The 19,801-nt window shown below is 42.0% G+C and overlaps 1 protein-coding gene across 1 annotated transcript in view; it reads left to right on the top strand.

Annotated features, from left to right (window-relative positions):
• SLC7A14 (solute carrier family 7 member 14) overlaps positions 1-19,010 on the top strand; it is a 155,373-nt gene extending 136,363 nt beyond the window's left edge. The window contains exon 8 of the mRNA XM_025377915.1: positions 11,529-19,010. Coding sequence (XP_025233700.1) covers positions 11,529-11,851 — 323 coding nt within the window. The 3' untranslated portion in view covers positions 11,852-19,010. The remainder of the gene's footprint in view (positions 1-11,528) is intronic.
• Positions 19,011-19,801: the final 791 nt, after the last annotated feature.

Here is a 19,801-nt window from a genome sequence, read left to right on the forward strand (position 1 = left end):
ACAAACACACATGAGTCACTTCGCCCGAGCAAGGCCACAGAGACTCTTTTTTTGTTGTTGTTGTTGAGATGGAGTCTTGCTGTGTCACCCAGGCTGGAGTACAGTGGTTTGATCATGGCCCACTGCAACCTCTGCCTCCCGGGTTCAAGGAATTCTCCTGCCTCAGCCCCCCGAGTAGCTGGGATTATAGGCACCCGCCACCACGCCCAGCTAATTTTTTGTATTTTTAGTAGAGACGGGGTTTCGCCATGTTTGCCAGGCTGGTTTCGAACTCTCAACCTCGTGATCCGCCCGCCTCGGCCTCCCAAAGCGCTCGGATTACAGGCATGAGCCACTGCACCCAGCCCACAGAGACTCTTAGTGATGAGCGGCGGTGCATCCGCTCCTAGAGGTCAGGAATACAGTTTTTCAACGTGTGTCCTCTGTGCCTGGAGCAGGGTGCCCACAGTATGTGCTCAAAAATACTTCTTAAATGATTACAAAGTACTCTTCAAAGGGGAAAAAGGAAAACTTCCAGTCAGAATTGCCAGAAAAAAACTTGGAGGGGTTAGAATTCAAAGTAGCCCTATAAGTTAAGATATAGATAGAAAGAAGTGGGGAAAAACATAGCAACCAATGGAAAGGGCATGTATCTTCCCCAGAGGCCTGACTCCTTGCTTCTGAAGGCTGATCTATGGCTTCCTGTAAGCATTTTGTCCCAATTTTTCACTATTCTAAGTCCCCCTGGTTAGACTTTAGGAGGATTTCTTGAGAGGACCCCACTGACTCATCAAGATTTTAACCATTTTTTATAACCTATTTACAATCTCTTGGCCAGGCATGGTGGCTCACGCCTGTAATCCCAGCACTTTGGGAGGCTGAGGAGGGCAGATCACTTGAGTTTAGGAGTTCGAGGCTAGCCTGGCCAACATGGCAAAACCCCATCTCTACTAAAAATAAAAAAATTAGCTGGGCACGGTGGCAAGCACCTGTAATCCCAGCTACTCAGGAGACTGAGACAGGAAAATCGCTTGAACCCAGGAGGTGGAGGTTGTAGTGAGCTGAGATCGTGCCACTGCACTCCAGCCTGGGAGACAGAGAGAGACTCTATTTCAAAAAAATAAAAAATAAATTTTTAATTTTTAAAAAAATTGAAAAAAAAAAATCTCTTATCTCTAAACATTTTCCCACTGGAACATGTAGCTAGCCAATGCAGATTCTACTGTGGATAGAAGTGATGGAAGTGGTTAGAAATATTTTAGTCGTGTATTTGTCAAATTATTCAAGACACAGACACAAATACACACAGACTTATTTATTCATAGACTATTAAAGCTGAAAAGGGCCTTCAGTGTCTAGTACAATGCTACCCACAGTGTGGTGCCCATTCCACCGGTAATATTTTCAGCTGATATTAAAAAGCATTTGAATGAGTTCTTAAAAATATTGTATAGTTATTATACATTTTCACCTGGGTTAGAAAAACCACACATACACATTAATCTGGTGATTTCACAAATACTATTACTTGGAAAGAGATGATAGATGACTTTTTAAATTTAAAATGTGAGTCATATTAAAGAAAAAAACATTAGTACTACTAGTATAAGTACCATATGACTCATAGGAATAGTAGTAATTAGGGCTTGCATCGCACTCATCACATATCAGCCATTTAGGGCTTTACTTTATTTACTTATTTTACTTATTTAATCCTCACAATAATCTCTATTTGACAGATGAGGAAACTGAGGCACTTGCCTGAGGTTACATAGCTAGAATATAGCAGAGGCAAGATTAGAACTCAGGAAGTGTGGGGCCAGAGGCCATGGTTATAGCCTAAATGGTTATATACTAAAAATATGGTATATAAATAACTGGAGTTGGAGAAATATGGATGTAGTCCACCACCTTCCCACTTCTCCCCCTCTCCATTTTATGGATGACTACACTGAACCTCCAAGAAGTTAAATAACATGCTCAAAGTCAACAGGAAGTTATTCAAAGAGCTATTACTAAAACTCAGCATACCCATGCTCAAATCTGGGGCTCCTACTACCCCACCAGGGTGCCTCTGAGCAGACTCATTTCATTAGAACGTTCGATAGAGCCTAACACATAGCATCAGAACTGGTCTCATGGGCACACAGCTGTGCACAGGGTCTCATGCTTGGTTTAATGCTCTGCTGCTGTCATCTTGAATTCTTAAAAATTTCTGAACAAGAGGACCCAGGTTTTCATTTTGCATTGAAAACTCTATAGCCAGTTCTGCAGAATATTTATGGCTCCTGAAGCACCAGAGGCATTTTGCAAAAACAGTCAGGTGGCAGAGGCCCTCACCTTTGGAGTCAAACGACACCAACTTCAAATCACAGCTCCGCCCCCCCCCTTTGTCTTATAACTTTGGGAAATTTACTTAACTTCTTTGGGCCTCAGTTTACTTATCTGTAAAAAAGCAGATAATTTAATCAGCCTTGACCTGGTTATTCTTTGGGGCTTAAATGAGAAAATGTTGAGAAAAGCAATAAGAAACATGTATTTCCTGCCTTTCTTTTAAAAATCTAAAATGATTCATTGTCCACAAGTATGGACAGACTGACTATCATATGCCAAAGCACGATGTGAACCTGCAGCGACTCAGGCTGCCCTTCCAGCTATCAGGCAGAGGAAAACTCCCTGAGCGCCTTTTATAATCTTGCTGATAGCACAAACTCCAAACTCCCTCCAGAAACTGCTACTCACCGACTCAGAAGAATGCCATCCTGCAGAGTGGGGCTGGCCAGCCAGAGGGCAGAGAAGTCTGCAGTTCAACAAGCACCTGGTGATTGTGATGCACAGCCCGCAAACCACATTTGGGAAGGACTGCTAGTATTTCTGGGCGCCTGCTGCTAACTGCTTTAGTATCATGATTTGTGAAGGCTGTCATATGACTAAGTTTCACCCAGAACAAAGATTCTCAACTCTAGCTACACATCAGTATCACCCTGGGTTGCTTCTGAAACATTCTAAGCCCAGGCTCCCACAACAGAGATTTTCTGATTCAATTGGTCTGGTGGCCAAGTGTTGAGGAATTTTTTTTAAGTTCCCCAGGCAATTTTAATAGGCAGCCAAGTTGACAATGATCTAGATCAATGGTCCTCAAAGTGTGACCCCAGACCAGCAGCACCAATGTTATCAGGGAACTAGTTAGAAATGTGATTTTGAGGCTGGGTGCGGTGGCTCATGCCTGTAATCCCAGCACTTTGGGAGGCCAAGGCAGGCAGATCACCTGAGGTCAGGAGTTCGAGACCAGCCTGGCCAACATGGTGAAACTCCGTCTCTACCAAAAATGCAAAAATTAGCTGGGCGTGGTGGCTGGCACCTGTAGTTCCCAGCTACTCGGGAGGCTGAGGCAGGAGAATCTCTTGAACCCGGGAGGCGGAGGTTACAGTGAGCCAAGATCATGCCACTGCACTCCAGCCTGGGCAACAGAGCAAGACTCTGTCTCAAAAAAAAAAAAAGAAAGAAATGTGATTTTGAACTCTACCCAAGTCTACTGAATCAGAATCTCTGAGAGCAATTTAGGGTTTAGCAAGCCCCCCTCCAGCTGACTCAAATGCATGCCACTACTCTAAGGGGAGAATAGTTTTATCAAGCAGGGCAGATGATTTAATTAAATTACAAAGACTTGTTTTCCAAAAACAATTTTTTGCATATATAAAATATATCCAACTCACAATCCCAAATTGGCTATAAAATCCTTAATGGTCTTATAAGATAAATATGTCACCTCTGAACTTCGGAGCCTCCAAGATATCAGATTTTTCTTAATCTCTCTATACATAGTGTAACTTTCTGGGGGAGAACAGTAGAGATATTTTTAAATGGAGTCTCTTATGAAACTGAAGATTTACATGATTAGGCTGAGTCATAACTTGATAATCTTCTTAGACACATTTTTTTATCCAAGCTTTTCTAAACGAATCTTAATTACGGCATTTTTGTAACAATGTTTTGCTAAGCTTTTGACCTTCAGAAGAGCACAACTCAGATGGTAAAATGAGGCACAAGCCCCAACAAGATTATCCAGCACATGTTTCTTTTCCTTCAGACAAGAAAAGGAATACAAACAGCAAATGTGTATTAATCCCAGCAAAGTGAGCACAAAGCAGCCTTCATCTTCCTTTTAGCTGACGCAGTTTTGTGAAAGAACCTCTCAAGGGGTCAGGCAGAGTCTCAGGGACCATGGAACTAACAGGGGCTCAGTGAGAATGCTGCACCACAGTATCTTCCAGGGCATCTTCCAGCCTGCTGTTCCCTGCGGGTTTTTATTATAAAGTAATCACCTGTTAGAATAGCTTGCCCTTACCGTGGGAGTTGCCATGTTGTCATGTAGGAATTTTTTCAGTCTCTCTGAGGAAAACAAATTCTTGTCTACAGATTTAGAGGACAGGACTTGTGATACGGACAATGGACCTCATGAATCCTATCTCAGAATAGAAATATCCCAAAGAGAAGACACACCTTATGGTCTATACTTGAGCTATTATCTGAAATCCAACTGGAAATTGACCCAAAGCAGCCATGTGAGAAAGAGAAGAGGAAGGAAGGAAAGAGCGATGAATTGGGACCTGATAGCTAAATTCTTGATGACATGTCCCATAAATAAGCTTGAAATTCTCCTTGGAGGTAGAGGAAAAAACGACTGGCTCTTCCAATGTCAAAATTGTGCTCAGACGAGCAAGAATAATCCTGAAGGCCAGGATGAGGATGGCACCAGGGCTGGTGGGATTCCAAGGAGGGAGGGTGAAGGTAGAGTGCGGAGGTAGGTCATGCAACCGTGAGGCTGTCTGCTGGCACAGGTGCGCTGCCGGACGCAGAGGGGGCAGAGCACTCACACGACTCTGCAACCAGTGGCAGCTGAGACACTGGCTCTCCTGTGAGCCCAAAGAATGAAGAGGTGGAGGGCACAGAGCTGGCACGCGCAGCTTACCTGGAACAGAATTCAAGCCACAACAGAGGGGATGTTTGCCTTCTTTCCCTCCACATTGTGTTTGTGAGATTCACACCCATTGCTGCTTGTAGTTTCAGTTTGTTCGTTCTTGTGGCTGTCTAGTCTCCCACTGTGTTAATATACCACAATATATTATTCATTCTAGTGTCCAGGGACATTTGGGTTGTTTCTAGTTTAGGGCTGTTACAAACAGAGATGCTGTGAACATTCTTGTACATGTTTTTGGTGGACACGTGGACACGTATCTCTTGGGTTTCTGTTGAGTTAGAACTACTGGCTCAGACTACTAGGTTTTTTTCATATTCTTTAACAAGATTGCATTACTTCTCATGGCCATTATATACCTCAAATAAAACAAGCATCCCCAACCCCATTTTGCAGATGGGAAACTGAGACATAAAGTCGCATGACTTCCCATTAGATCAGCTGCAGGGTCATGGAGAGAACCTCCGCCCAGCGTCATCCTAAGCCTGCTCTTCCTGGCCACACCATATTAAACAAGCCCTGTTGTTATTATAGTCAACAGGCTCATGGTGGTATTTTAAAAAACAATCAGCAATAGTGGGAGTTGGTGGGGATTGAGATGGGTGGGAAGGATGCCTTCTCATTACCATCCAGTCTCCCTTTCTGCTTTGGCAAATGTCTTTTTTGGAATGTTGATCCCAGAGTAGTCAAAATAAAAGCCCTCTGGGTATAACAAAGTGCCTCCGCTATCTGCAGTGGGCAGAGCTTCCTGCTGGAAAGTGCACCCCAGGAAGAGGCAGCTCCACCCAGCCTGAGGTCAGGTGGCCCACCTCTCTTGGTCCTGAGTATGGAGCTTCATGGAGAGGACAGGCAGTTCCCAGGGACTCTGGAGATAGGGGACCTGGTCTGCAACCAAAGTGTGTGCCCTCAGAGTTGGAAATATGCTGTTATTGTTTGCATTACCCAGTCTTTTCAGAGTTGAGTTTTTGTTCTAGGATTTCTCCTATATGATCAAGACCCCCCCCTCTTTCCCACCTCTCTTACTTGTAGGTTTGGGGTCATTTGCTTAATTTGCACAGGATAGATAAGCACACGTAGGTGAGCAGTGATGTCATCTGCTGATGCCAAGGTATGCTAGTATATGAAGGCAAGCTTAGCTTTTGTAAATCTTCCCTGGAGGCACCTGGGTGGGACAGGAACAGCCCTCGGGTTAGAGTTAAGAGATATGAGTCCCAGTGCTGTTTCAATTACTGATTTATCACACGGTTCTTAACTTCCCTGGAATGATGGATGAGAAAGTGCTTTTTTTTTTTTATGAAGTGCATTATAACCACAAAGTGTTTAATATCATAAAGAAAGCCCATTCAATTGCTAAAGGCATGATTCTTGATCTTGTCTAGCCTGGACTTCTCATAGGCACATATTCCACCGGGGACCTTCTGTCTAGAAAAGAAGCCAAAGCCTCCCTTTGAACATTTCCCATCACTGCAAACAGACTTTCACAAGACGAACCACCATTACCTTTGACCAGGGCAAGCATGCAGCCCACGTGCCCCAGTCCGACTGTGTCTGTTGTTAAAATATTGAAACACTTGTTGTTGTTGTTGTTGTTGTTGGAAATGGAGTCTTGCTGTGTCGCCCAGGCCGGAGTGCAATAGCACGATCTCAGCTCACTGCAACCTCCACCACCTGGGTTCAAGCAATTCTCCTGCCTCAGCCTCCCGCATAGCTGGGATTACAGGTGCCTGCTGCCATGCCAGGCTAATTTTTGTTTTTTTGTTTTTGTTTTGTTTTGTTTTGTTTTTTAGTAGAGACAGGGTTTCACCATGTTGGCCAGGCTGGATTCTAACTCCTAATCTCAGGTGATCCACCTGTCTCAGCCTCCCAAAGTGCTAGGATTACAGGAGTGAGCCACCATGCCCAGCCAGAATATTGAAACACTTCTGTGTTTACTGCTAACTAGTCACTTTCCTGAACACACCAGGCACCCCCACCATAACCCATCAACTCGAAAAAAAAAAAAAAAATTCCAGCCCCACAGAGGAGCCTCGGAGACACTGCTGCAGCACAGAGGCTGACGCCCTCTGATTTTTAACATCACACCTGCTTTTAGTTTCCTACTGACATAAGATAGTAACCACACAGCAATGGATCTAAGTTATCTGCTTTTAAGGTACAGCAAAATTAAATATCCAAATAGAATAAATAGTATTATTTAAGAATTAGCCATCTTATTCTTGAGGCTTGGTTTCAAATGACTTCTGGCTTATGGCAAAATCAAATCCACCCTCAAAAGATATAAGATTGCTCTCTGTAAGAGTTTACAAAAGAATATGATGCCATTCCCAGTGACCATCTTGATTAGCAGTGGCCAAAAACTACTTGAAGTAATGATGGCATCATGGGAATACATGAGTAGCCTCAGAAGGTGAAGAGTTTTCCACACACAGGTAATAATTTATATAAATTTTAATACTGCTGGATATCAGATAATATTAAGAAATTATTATTAATTTTTAGATGTGATAATACTGTTTTTTAGAGCTGCACACTTAAATATTTACAAATTAAACCTATGATAGAAGGGATTTATTTCAAAACGATCTGTAGAGAAGGGGCCAGGGGAAGGAGTGTGAGGGGAGCTGGTGATTCATGATCCTATTCACTCCACTTTTGTATATGTTCTTCAAAATAAAACGTTAAGCCAAATTGTTTTCCATCCCTGGTAGACGGGAGATGTAAGAGAGAGAGAAGCGCCCTGGATTAGGGCGTGGCGAGACCTGGAAAGATTCACTGTCCACCTGCTCCCTGTGTGGCTGTGGACCTTCCCTCGTTTTCTGTGAAGTGTGCTGTGCACATAATCACACACACACACGCACACACACACATGCACACACCTTCCCGGACAGGTTAAACAAGATACTGTTTGCGTAACATTTTGAGCTCCTTGAGAGAAAGGTGCAACATCAATGATCCATCACTGTCCTAACCCAGCACACACAGGTGTTTTGTGAAGTTTAGTTTAGATGATTCAGGATTCCCAGAACCCCCACAGATTTTTCAGAAACTACCTCCCTCTTCGTTCTCTAAGCCAACTAAAAAACGGGAGCAGAAACAAAACACCCTGCTTCCACACAGGAGGCGTGGAGCGGCTCTGTTTACTTCTCCGACACAAAGCCCTTGTTTATGTGGGACAGATGGTAATACGTTTCTCTTCTCTTCTCTCTCTCTCCCTCCCTCCCTTCATCTGGTCTCCTCTGTTTCTTTGTCCCCCTCCATTTTTCTTTTCTCCAATCCTTCTCAGCTTCACACCACTTTTCCTGAATTGACTCAAGGGCCAGCAAGAAAGACAGACACACAGAATGCCAAGCCCAGGGGAATGGCTTTGCAGCTACTATTTACTCTACCAGGCTGCATGCACATGGTTGCTTCTTGTTTCACAGTACTCACATTTGAAATGCATTTTTGAAGAGAGTGACACACCTTTGAAACTCCAGGGGGTTCAGGGCAAACATGAAAAGACCCATAAATATTTATGTGGCAAGTTTCCATGGATTGTCTTCACAAAGTAAAAAGTAACCACAGTCAATATGTGAGACGCACAGACACACACACACACACACACACACACCTGTTCCTTCCAGGCCTGGTCACTTTCAAAGAACAAATGTAAACCTAACCTCTTACCACGTATTTCCTGCAGTAAGCACAGTCTGTAAACTAGCCTGGGGGAGGGGAAAGGAGGTGTGAAGGACTAGACACGCCAGAGACTTCTCTCCCTCTATCTATAAAGCTGGTTCCTCTCCTTCTCAGACCCAGGCAAGTCACTCATTCTTTCCCAGCCTCTGTTTCTTCTAATGTAAAATGAAGGTTTTAGAATGCATAGGTGATCTATAGCATCTTTTCCAGCTCTAAATATCTGTGATTCAAGGTTTTTAGAGAATTCTCATAATATGAATCTACCTGACACCCAAATACCTCGTGGGGGCAGGGTAGGTTGGAATCAACATACAGGTCTGTTGAAATCAACAAACCAGTGATGAGTGACATCAAACCAGTGACTGAGCAATGACCTGTGTGGTGGCAGAGGAGAGACGTTTGGGGTAAAGGGAAAAGAAAAAGATTGTATTAAGTTCAGTAGGGAAATGACTCATCTATAAGTAAAGGCAGAGAAAGGCATCAGAAAGGAAAGAACTGGCAAAATAGGTACCAAGCAGGAGTAGGAGGCAATATTTGGCATCTGCCTGGATGTCTAGAAGAAAATATGGCAAAAAAAGCAAAGCTGTGCAAAAGGAGGTGTGCACAGATCCTGCTTGGTCGCCTGAAATCCATTCTCAGATCCCAAACATGCTTCAGACAGAGGCATTCTCCAAGAACCAGCACACTGGCACTCTTAGAAGAGGCCTTAATGTGATACCCTGTTCTACACAAGGATAATAACTATCCCCCATGGCCACCCCCACCTACAGACAAGAAAGAGTAAATACCCTGCTTTTAAAAGATGAAATCACTATTTGAGCACTAATAGCTACAGCTGCAAATAATTAACTCCAGGATTTATTACCAATTAGGACTATAAATCTCTGCTTACTTTGGCTCCTGGAAAGTTGATTTCACTGGGGAGTGTGGGAGGGAGTGGGGACAGTCATTTGAGACAAGGAGGGAGAAACTCAAGCTTAAAAAGGCACACTTCAAATTCAAAAGAGAGCAAGATTTCTCAAGCACCACAGCAGCAAAGCAGGCTTGACTTGCGGTTCTAAGCAAACCAGCCCAGCAGATGCCTGCAGGGTTAGCAAAGTCAAAGAGACTGGTGCTACTCAGAGGAGGATGTTAGGGCCCGGGAAGGAGGTTGCATACTGTGTGGACCCCAGTGGCTAGGCCATAATGTGGGCTGAGTGGGCAGTGGAACACATGCATCAGGCATAGTTCATTATCTCAGGGACACTCTGACCATTGGAATCACCTGTGGAGTTTTAAAAACATACCTATGCTTGGGTTACACTGCAGACTAATTAAATCAGAATCTCCAGGATGGGGCTAGGGTATCAGAGTGGTTCAAAAAACGCCCCCGGGTAGCTTTCAAGTGCAGTAAGCCAGGGTTGAGAACCACCTGAGAAGTACCTCATTTCATCCTCAGGCACTCCCATGTTAAGAAGGTTGCTATAGCTCTCAAGGTTTTACAGAGAATGCTGAGGAACAGAGAGGCTAATGGGACCAGGGTTACACAGCTAATAGTGATGAAGGCAGGATTTGAACACAGAGCCCACACTCTTACTTATCATGTTCTTTGGACTCCAAGGTTATGATTCTCAGACTTCCAGGCCCTGAACCTTCAGAGTCTATTCAAGATAGAAAATGGGGACTCAGGCCAGGCCTGATGGCTCATGCCTATAATCCCAGCACATTGGGAAGTAGAAGCGGGCGGATCACTTGAGTCCAAAAGTTTGAGACCAGCCTGGGCAACATGGTGAAACCCCATCTCTACAAAAATACAAAAATTAGCTGGGTGTGGTAGCATATGCCTGTGGTCCCAACTACTCAAGAGGCCAAGGCAGGAGAATGGCTTGAGCCCAGGAGGCAGAGACTGTAGGGAGCTGAGATCATGCCACTGCACTCCAGCCTGGACAACAGTGAGACCCTGTCTCAAAAAAAAAATAAAAGAAAAGAAAAGAAAAGGAAAAGAAAATGGGAACTCATAAACGACTTTTATGTATGTTTTTTAAATCATAGAAATGAAACATTAGCATATATGAATGCTACATATTAACGAGGGGGGAAAGTTTCTTTCCCTTGATTGGGATGACATCAACGCAGAGGTCGCACTGGATATTTCATGCTTGTCAGGAGTTCTCACTCATTCATTCAACAAACATTAAGTGCCAATTTTCTGCAGAGTCTATAAAATAGAAATGACCCTGTGCAGATAATCACACAACAGATGTTCTAAGGGACATAATAGTAGCATGCACTAGACACTCGAAGATCACACAGAAGAAAGCAGGGAGCTTGAAGTGGCCATGATATATTACACCTTTAGTGAGTGTAACACGGCAAGGTAAATCACAGGATAATATATGCATGCTGCTAAGAGGTGAAACAAGAGATGGAGTCCCTAACTGGAGGCAGAGAATAACAAAATCTTATAAGAAGGCTGGGAATAAACTGTTGATCTATAAATATTTCACCCAGGGTAGAAAATGCAAATTCCTGGCTGGCAGCTATATGAGTGTAATGAGCTGGATGTCAGCAGGGGAGGTGGGGACTGAGGTTAACTAGAGACCCCGTATCCTGTCTAAAGAGGCAGCTAGTTCTCACCACCAGCCAAAAATCACCATGTAGAAATGTGGATGCAGTGTTGTCAAACCTTTTGACTTTTTTAGGAAAAACTGTTAATATGGGTTGCTTAACGCAAGATCTCCCAATTTTTAAAAGGTATCTAATTCAAGTATTTTCAAAACACCACATAAACCAAAGAAAATACATCCCCGCCCCCCGCCCAGCTTTGATTTCATCATGGAAGGTGATCTCTCTGCTAGTCCCAGGATCCCAAAGCAATTGCTTATTCACCTGTACCTTTCCCCTCACCCAACAGGTCTACTCATTTATTTTGGATATGGCATCTGGAACAGCACCCTGGAAATCAGCGCTCGAGAAGAGGCCCTGCACCAAAGCACGTACCAACGCTACGACGTGGATGACCCCTTCTCAGTGGAGGAGGGTTTCTCCTACGCCACAGAGGGTGAGAGCCAAGAGGACTGGGGCGGGCCCACCGAAGACAAAGGCTTCTATTACCAACAGATGTCAGATGCGAAGGCAAACGGCCGGACAAGTAGCAAAGCGAAGAGCAAAAGCAAACACAAACAGAACTCAGAGGCCCTAATTGCAAATGATGAGTTAGATTACTCTCCAGAGTAGGAGAAACATACAAGTGGGTAGAAATGGTGATGATTGATTTTCAGTAACTTAACCTGTGGGCTAGAAGGTGAAAACTTTTTTGGCTCTCATTTCATAAATCCAGCCTTCCCCAAATTCAATCCCTAGTCATAGCCTGTCATTTGCTACTTTTGCTCTTCAGGATAGTTCTGTTGAAGGGCTTAACCTGGGTCCCCTAAGTGGTCACCTTGTTAAAATAACTAAATAAATAAACAAGAGGCTATCTGAAATTCCATCTTAGGTACAACCATCAGGGCTGATGGTAGCAAATGTTTCCTAAGCCTTTGCTTTGCTGGTTGAAGCCCCAGCAGGGGCTCTGGGCAGAAGGCAGAATTTCAGTCACCTGAGACACGGGAACAAAGCTCTGTTCTTGGCATGTCAGGCTGAGCGCTGCTCCCCGAGGTCAGGGTGAGTAGGTGGGCACTGGCACTTCCTGAGCAAGCATCATTTTATCCTGCAATCTCACCCAAAATTAATTCATGCAAAAGACACATGCTTCTTTTTATTCACCAACATTCTCACAGCTTCCAAACTATAATTTTAGGATCCAGCAAAGGTCAGGGACTCTGAGACCATTTTCCCAATGGTTTCAGATTCACCGTAAAGCGGTCATGCAGACCCAGTAATATGGTAAGAAGCACCATCAAGGTTCTACGTAAATGCCCAGAAGAAAATTAAATAACCATCTCTTGCAGTGAAGGCCAGAGAGCATTGGCAGAAATTAACTCTCTGTCATGGCCTCTCTTATACCAGACTCCAGCTCCTGGTGACATGATGAAAGAGGGCAAAGGTGGAGCATGATTTCATGGCACTGATATGCCTTGAAGAAGTAGGTTGTTTGTTTTATAATCAGATAAAAATCTTTACAAGGAGAAGTGACCCAGCCACTGAGATCACATTGCAAATTCTCTTTCGTATTTCTAAAATTATAAATTCTGTAGTTTTTTGAGATATGCAACCACTTGATTGGTGTGTGCTACTCTGAAAACAAAACAGGTTGAATTACAGCTACTTAGGTAGTTGCATTCCATGAGATCACATTTCATTTCTGAACCTTATTCCTTGGGGGTAGCTCACTTTCAGAGGTGTATTTTTTTTTCCTGTTATTTCCCAGATGAGTTTCACTAAAGCCCAAAGAAATATCTACCTGGTAAGATGTAAATTTGGGCCATAAAAGGGGCTACTAAAAGAATTTTCTCAGAAACAGAATAGATGAGAGAATTTGCAAAGGAAAAAAACACACATGGCCTATAATATAAATTCTACTCTCGGGTTACAAGGATTCCTGTGGCTGCACTGAGATGTGTACAAATGTATGTGAAGGCACACTGTGAATCGAGTTATCATAAAATTAACCAAGCTATTAAAAGTAATCAAGGTATTAATAAAATCTCTGTGAGGATTTCCTGAAAGAGGGACAAAAGAAGAAATTCTTTGTCCTTTCTCTCCTGGATGTATCAGTATGACAAACGTTTTCCAGAACATATTCGCTAACACTCAAGTCTGTTCTTTCTGAAAAGCTGAGGCTCATGCCCTCTTGGCATGCTTTAGGATTATGGCAAGGAGGTAAAAGTCCATTTTTTCATTCAACTAACACTGGTTGAGAATAGACCAAATGCTAAGTGACAGGAATGAATAGAAGCATGGCATCTGCCCTTGGGGGCTACGGTCCACGGATGAGCAGCACCGGAGCCTGGTAAATGCAGATAAAACAACAAACTTGACAAGTCTCCAGGCTGATGCACTCAGTTTTAACATACATATAAAGATCAATTGAAACTAGTTTTTTAAAAATATGCTTTACATAAATTACATATCGTAATCATAGCCAATGTATACCATTAAATTAAATAACTGCAATTTTCTAGATATTTTTTATTCTTCTGTAGTCATTGTTTAGAATTCCGGTTTCCTGAGGTCATTTTATCATATTAATGTCATGCTTGACAATGCTGTGTTTTCTCTTCCCTAGAGTTAACCATAAAGATACAGTGCCTACTCTGTGAAATACATCATTGGGAATTAATTATAAACTAATTATCAGTCATCTTTTGAAAACAAAGTTTTGAATTGGCTATAGGACTCAACAGATCTGCCTGGTTTAAATACAATCTGTTAAGCTTGATATACATCTAGAGAGATGAGATCGGGTTGTATTCATTAAATATGAGAATAGTGAAATAGGAGTGCAAAATAGCCAACTCTTAACGCGGGTGAAAGAGCTTCCTTTTATTAGTGAGGTTTAAGTATTAAAGTAACAATAGCCTGGTGGCAGATGAATTCCATTTCTATAGGATGGGAATGGAAAATGTATGCTTTGGTTAACACCATTGCTGTTGATTTTGTGCAGATTCTATGAACCACTCTCATTTCAGGAGCCATTTTTTCCGAATAGTATATTTGTATATTTTAAGCTTAACTCTCTTTATTTTTCTAAAGTTGATAGATCACCTCCCTAGAAACCTTACTTTAAAAAAAGAAAATCACTAAGATAGAAAAAGTTTTTTCAGGTACATAGACATATTCGTCCTCGGGTTTACCAACTTCTGTAAAACAGTCCCAGATTTCACAATGCAGTTTTCAAATATCCTCAATCACTAGAATGACAATATTATTATTTTCCTAACAGGTTTCCAAACGATGTATTTGTGGGACCACATTAAAAGTAAGATCACCTTATAATTATCTTAGAAACTTTGCCCCTTGAAGGGAGTCCAAGGAAGACCTACACTTCATTGAATTCTGAATAGCAAAAGCTCTCTGAGTGAGATTTCATTGTGTGATTTGTGGTTTGGAGCCAATTACTTCATTTTTTTCAGATTTTATTCTACTTATTTATTGGTACTCTGCTTCATTTCCAAAGGATTTGAGGCAGTTACTAAAATGTATATAATACAAAACAAAAATTAAGTGAGGAACTCAGGGCAAATAAAAATAGAAACAGAAAGGATAAGACAAAACTAGATGTATATTTAGTGCATAAATGCAGAGCCCTGATATGCTTTACTAAATTTGCCCCCGATGAGGGGCACCATAAAAAATAATAGAATCGCTGGCAATGACAAGAACAAGCACTTCTGCATGATAAGAACAAATTTTTCCTCATGCGGGCAAAGGTTTGAAATAGCATAGGTCATTAAAATCCACAGATAAGCTTCAAACCTAGATTTTGCTAGCTACATGTGCCTGGCATATAGTGTCTATTTAAGAAATACCTGATGATTGACAGAATGAATGAATTGGAGGAAAATGAAATATTTATTCAACAATTATCTGTGGAGTGCCTATTATGTACTGTGGCAGATACTGATACCGTAAGTCAGATAAAAATCCAGCTCTTAAGAAATAGAGGAAATAGAGCTTGGTGTGGTGGCATATGCCTATGATCCCAGATAGTTGAGAGACTGAGGGAGGAGGATCATTTGAGCCCAGGGGTTCAAGGCTGCAGTGAGCTACGATCATGCCACTGTACTCCAGCCTGGGTAACAGAAGAATACCCTGTCTCTTAAAAAGAAAAATGAAATAGGGGAAATGGGATATATAAATAAAGAACAATAGTGAAAGTGTCAGGTGAGATGAGGGAGTTGTAATGCGCTGTGGCGGTTCAAATATGAAGAAAGCCTTTTTCCTCTGGAAAGGTCATAAAGAATGTCACACGTGTGTCAGAACTTGTGAAATGGGCATAATTTTAACAAGTAGAAATGAGAGAAAGGCATGCCAGCCAAAGGATCAGTATGAGTAAGGTCTACTAGCTTGCTGTCTTCTGACTAAGAATTTGTGCTGTGCCTCCATCAAGTGAAAGCAAGGAGCTAGTTTGCCTGGAGCACATGATTTATGCATGACAATAAGAAATAATGCTAGAAAGGCAGGTGAGGGCTCACTCACAGAGAGACTTGAATGTCACACTGAGCTGGCTGGCTTTCCTCGGGTGAGAGAGTGGGAAATAATTGGGGAACTGAGGAAAGTGTGAATCCAGGAAGGCTGAACTTTAAGAAAGCTGAGACAGTGGCTTCCTTGCCTATGCAAGGAACTAACAAGCCACATATACACTCCAAGTTGATTTAACAAATCAAAGGGGAAAATAGCTGTACTTTGAGTCCTGTGTCTGCGTTCATCATTAACCTAAGAGAAATATAGTCGTTTAATACGTGGACAGGCAACACAATTTAACAGCCACTTTAAAGTTTTCAACAATAGGTTTCAACAACCAAACCTAACAACTCGTTATATCCATCTAATCTAAACAGTAAAACCTCAGCTCCAGGTTTTACTGAGCTTGAGTTCTACTTTTTTTTTTTTTTTTTTTTTTTTTTGAGACAGAGTCTAACTCTGTCGCCCAGGCTAGAGTGCAGTGGCATGATCTTGGCTCACTGCAACCTCTACCTCCTGGGTTCAAGCGATTCTCCTGCCTCAGTCTCCCAAGTAGCTGGGATTATAGGCATGTGCCAGTTCTACTTCTTAGTAACAAACTAGTAGCTATACAAATGCCTACATAATGGTCATGATAAATCTGTTTAAATAAATGGCGGGCAGAAGGGAGTTGTTGAATTTAACAATCCATCCTTCTTCAGAATCTATGGGTCAGCCAGAATATGAATCTAGTAATTATTAGAAAACAAAACACAAACTCCTTCAAAGAAATCTCTCTCCTCTATTCTGCTGAAAAGGGTTGGTAAACCTGACATCCTTTCTTTTGTTGGAAGACAAATCCAACATTTGTTAGACATCCAACAGTTGTTGGAAGTCTATCTTACAAGGAACCACCTCTTATCTGCAACATAAACAGAAGCTACATCAGGTCAAAAATCCACATAGAGGACTGGAGAAAATTGCTGTCCGCTTTCGCACTAGGTTTTACCAGGGGCCCAAGATGTCAGAGGAAAGTCCACGGAGGGCCAGCCGTAGGTTTACCTAATTATGAATCTCAGATTAGAATGTCTTATTGTGTGGAAAAGTCAGAAATCAGAAAATGTGTCTGAAGCCAGAGCGGGGGTCTGCTTAAGGAGTCTATGCAGCAGGTAGGGGTCCACTCTTGGGGTTTAAGCCTCAGGTCAGTGAGCAGTGCAGAGGTGCTCCGAACTTCCTATGGGGGGAAAGAGAGGAGAGCAAAGGAAACACACTCCAGAGGTTGCCACAAGGGCTGTGTGCCAGCGCTCCATTTTCATGCTGTTTGGAACAAGACGTGCCAAGGAAGATGTTTCTATCCAAAGTTTTCACAGAGCCTCTGCTTCCCCTGTACCTGTGCAGCTCCCTGAAACTGAGGACCCATGTGTCTGCAAAGACCTCTAGAGATCCTAAGAGAGAGAGGCACCAGCAGGTAACCAGTGGTGGCCTGGCCATGAAAGAGTATTTGAAATTAAACAGAGGGCAAGTGCAGAAACAGCATCCCAAACCGCAGACCCCACCACAAGCAGGAACCAGAAAGCTGAAGTTTCACAAACGAGTTTAATTTGTATTTCTCACTGGGAATGGGGATGGGTAGCAAAAAGCCCCTTTCGTGTGCATAATTGTTGGTCCTATGTCCTACTTTTATTTTCTCTAAGACTTTTAGAAGAAAGGCTGTTTTAATTTTTTTTCTCTCCTCAAGAGCAACTTCCTTTTTACAATGCTTTCCTCTTCTTGCTCTGCTTGAGTAATGCATGCATCATTCTGAAATACCTAGGCAGTCGCCTTTTGCCAAAATTACTTCTCTAAGAAAATAGAGTGTTCTTTTTTTAGGACTTAGAGCCCACAAGGGGTGAGTGGAAGTTTTGTAGCCCATCAAAGGAGAATATGTGTTCTGCATTATCAACTAAAACAGTGTACAAAATCATTAAACTGGGCTGGGCATGGTGGTTCACGCCTGTAATCCCAGCACTTTGGGAGGCCGAGGCAGGTGGATCACCTGAGGTTAGGAGTTCAAGACCAGTCTGACCAACATGGAGAAACCCCATCTCTACTAAAAATAAATAATTAGCTGGGTGTGGTGTTGCATGCCTGTAATCCCAGCTATTTGGGAGGCTGAGGCAGGAGAATCGCTTGAACCCGGGAGGCGGAGGTTGCGGTGAGTCGAGATCGCACCATTGCACTCCAGCTTGGGCAACAAGAGCGAAACTCTGTCTCAAAAAAAAAAAAAAATCTTTTAACTGTGTTCTGCACACACACACAGAATTACAAAATCCCTATAGGACTTTCACAGATAGCTTTGGGCTTAAGGTCTTCGGACAGCAGGTAGTTCTAATTTCTTACTCTCTGGGACATTTAGTACATGTTGGTACACATAAGGAAAGAAAATGGCTTATATTAGAACTAGGAAACAGGGGCAGCCTGGATTTTTATGGTAGGGACTCACTCTGTGCTTTTTTTTTTTTTTTTTCCTATTAAGTTTTCTTGACACACTGACATTGGTAACATTGGCTAAAGGGAATTGTGAGTCATGTGAATTTCGCCTGCAGTGCAGACTTTAAAGGACTGTGTTCATTCTGATTTGGAGATGAAGAGAATGTTCCATGCACATCTGTTGATTGGTCTTGGCAGTTGCTGATATACTTGTCTCATTCACACTCCCAAAGGCGAGGATTTACACTGGAAATTATAAACCCTCACTTTCCAAAGCAAAGATACTGTTAATTTTATGATGGTGCATAAATACCTCAACTGTCTGGGCTGAGAGAGGGGGCTGCAGGTTTTTAAGAGAGCAGCTATAGTCCTCATTCCATGTAGTCACACCATCTGATGACAGGACTCCACATTCTAGCTTTTCTCACTGTGGAAAAGAAACGTTACTGTTTAATTCATATCCAAAGTTATAAATACAGCTTGTAAATTTTACTAACTTGTTTATTTTTTGTTTGGTCCTTGAGAAGTACAACTTGCATTTGCAGATGGTAATTCCTAGTGTTGTTCTCTGCTATTTTTTTTTTTTTTTTGGTATGAAATTGCTGTATTTGTTAAAGTTTGTTCGTTTTGTGGTTTTTAATTCCCATTGGTGCACTGTACAGTGTAGTGTATCATGAAGAAAGAAATAATATGCAGATGTATTATGAAATGTGTTTTATTTTCAAATGTGTGGTGTTGACAATAATATTGATTTATCAAGATACTAAGGGAAAATTCGAAATTTAACAAAATGTGTATATTTTAATAAATGCATAAAGCTTTATTGTGTGCCTTTAAATTTAAAAATGGGTTTATAAAGAAAGTCAGAAACAAAAGTGTCTTACTATAACATATCCATAGTAATGTAAAGCTTTTACACAAGAGACTACCAAAAAAAAGAAAGAAAAGAAAAAGGAGCCTTCCCATATTTTGTTAACCTTCACCAAAACCTGAAGTCTGTTACTTTTTTTCCATTCTTAAGTGGAGATGAATAAGTGAATTTCGCCTTAAGTGTTTCAATTGTCCTTTGTAGAAAAGCCAGATAAATGAGCTCATTTTGAATTGCATTATTGTGGAAAATTCATTTTCAGAATAAAACATTTTAAAAATTTAAATCGATTAATAAAATTTAAATTTGAAGAAAGTCAGTGCCATCCTACCTCTTTAAATTTACTTTACTTCCATGAGGAGAATATGAAAGTTACACTTTAGTGGGCTCTCAGGAGAACCTGATGTGGCGCTGTCTCCCTCTCATGTTCTTCTAACAAGGGTACCCTCTGTCAGGGACCGTGCTCACTACACTGCCTCATTAATTACCCCACTCCCAGTACAGTCCTACTCAAGCCACAGCCCCCCACACCTTCTGCACCATCTTACATCTAATACAGAACATTCAGTTCATTGCCCCATTTATTTTAAAGAACAATTAGAAGAACAGTACCTGCCTACAGTCTCAAACCAAATTACCATAGCATTGATGGTGGCTTAATTGATCTTACTTGATGGTGCAGGTGGTGATACCTGGAGAAAAAGGTAGAGGGGGTAGCAGGGCCACATATTTTCCATATCACATGG

The sequence above is a fragment of the Theropithecus gelada genome, chromosome 2 (assembly GCF_003255815.1).
Source record: "Theropithecus gelada isolate Dixy chromosome 2, Tgel_1.0, whole genome shotgun sequence".
Taxonomy (NCBI): Eukaryota; Metazoa; Chordata; class Mammalia; order Primates; family Cercopithecidae; genus Theropithecus; species Theropithecus gelada.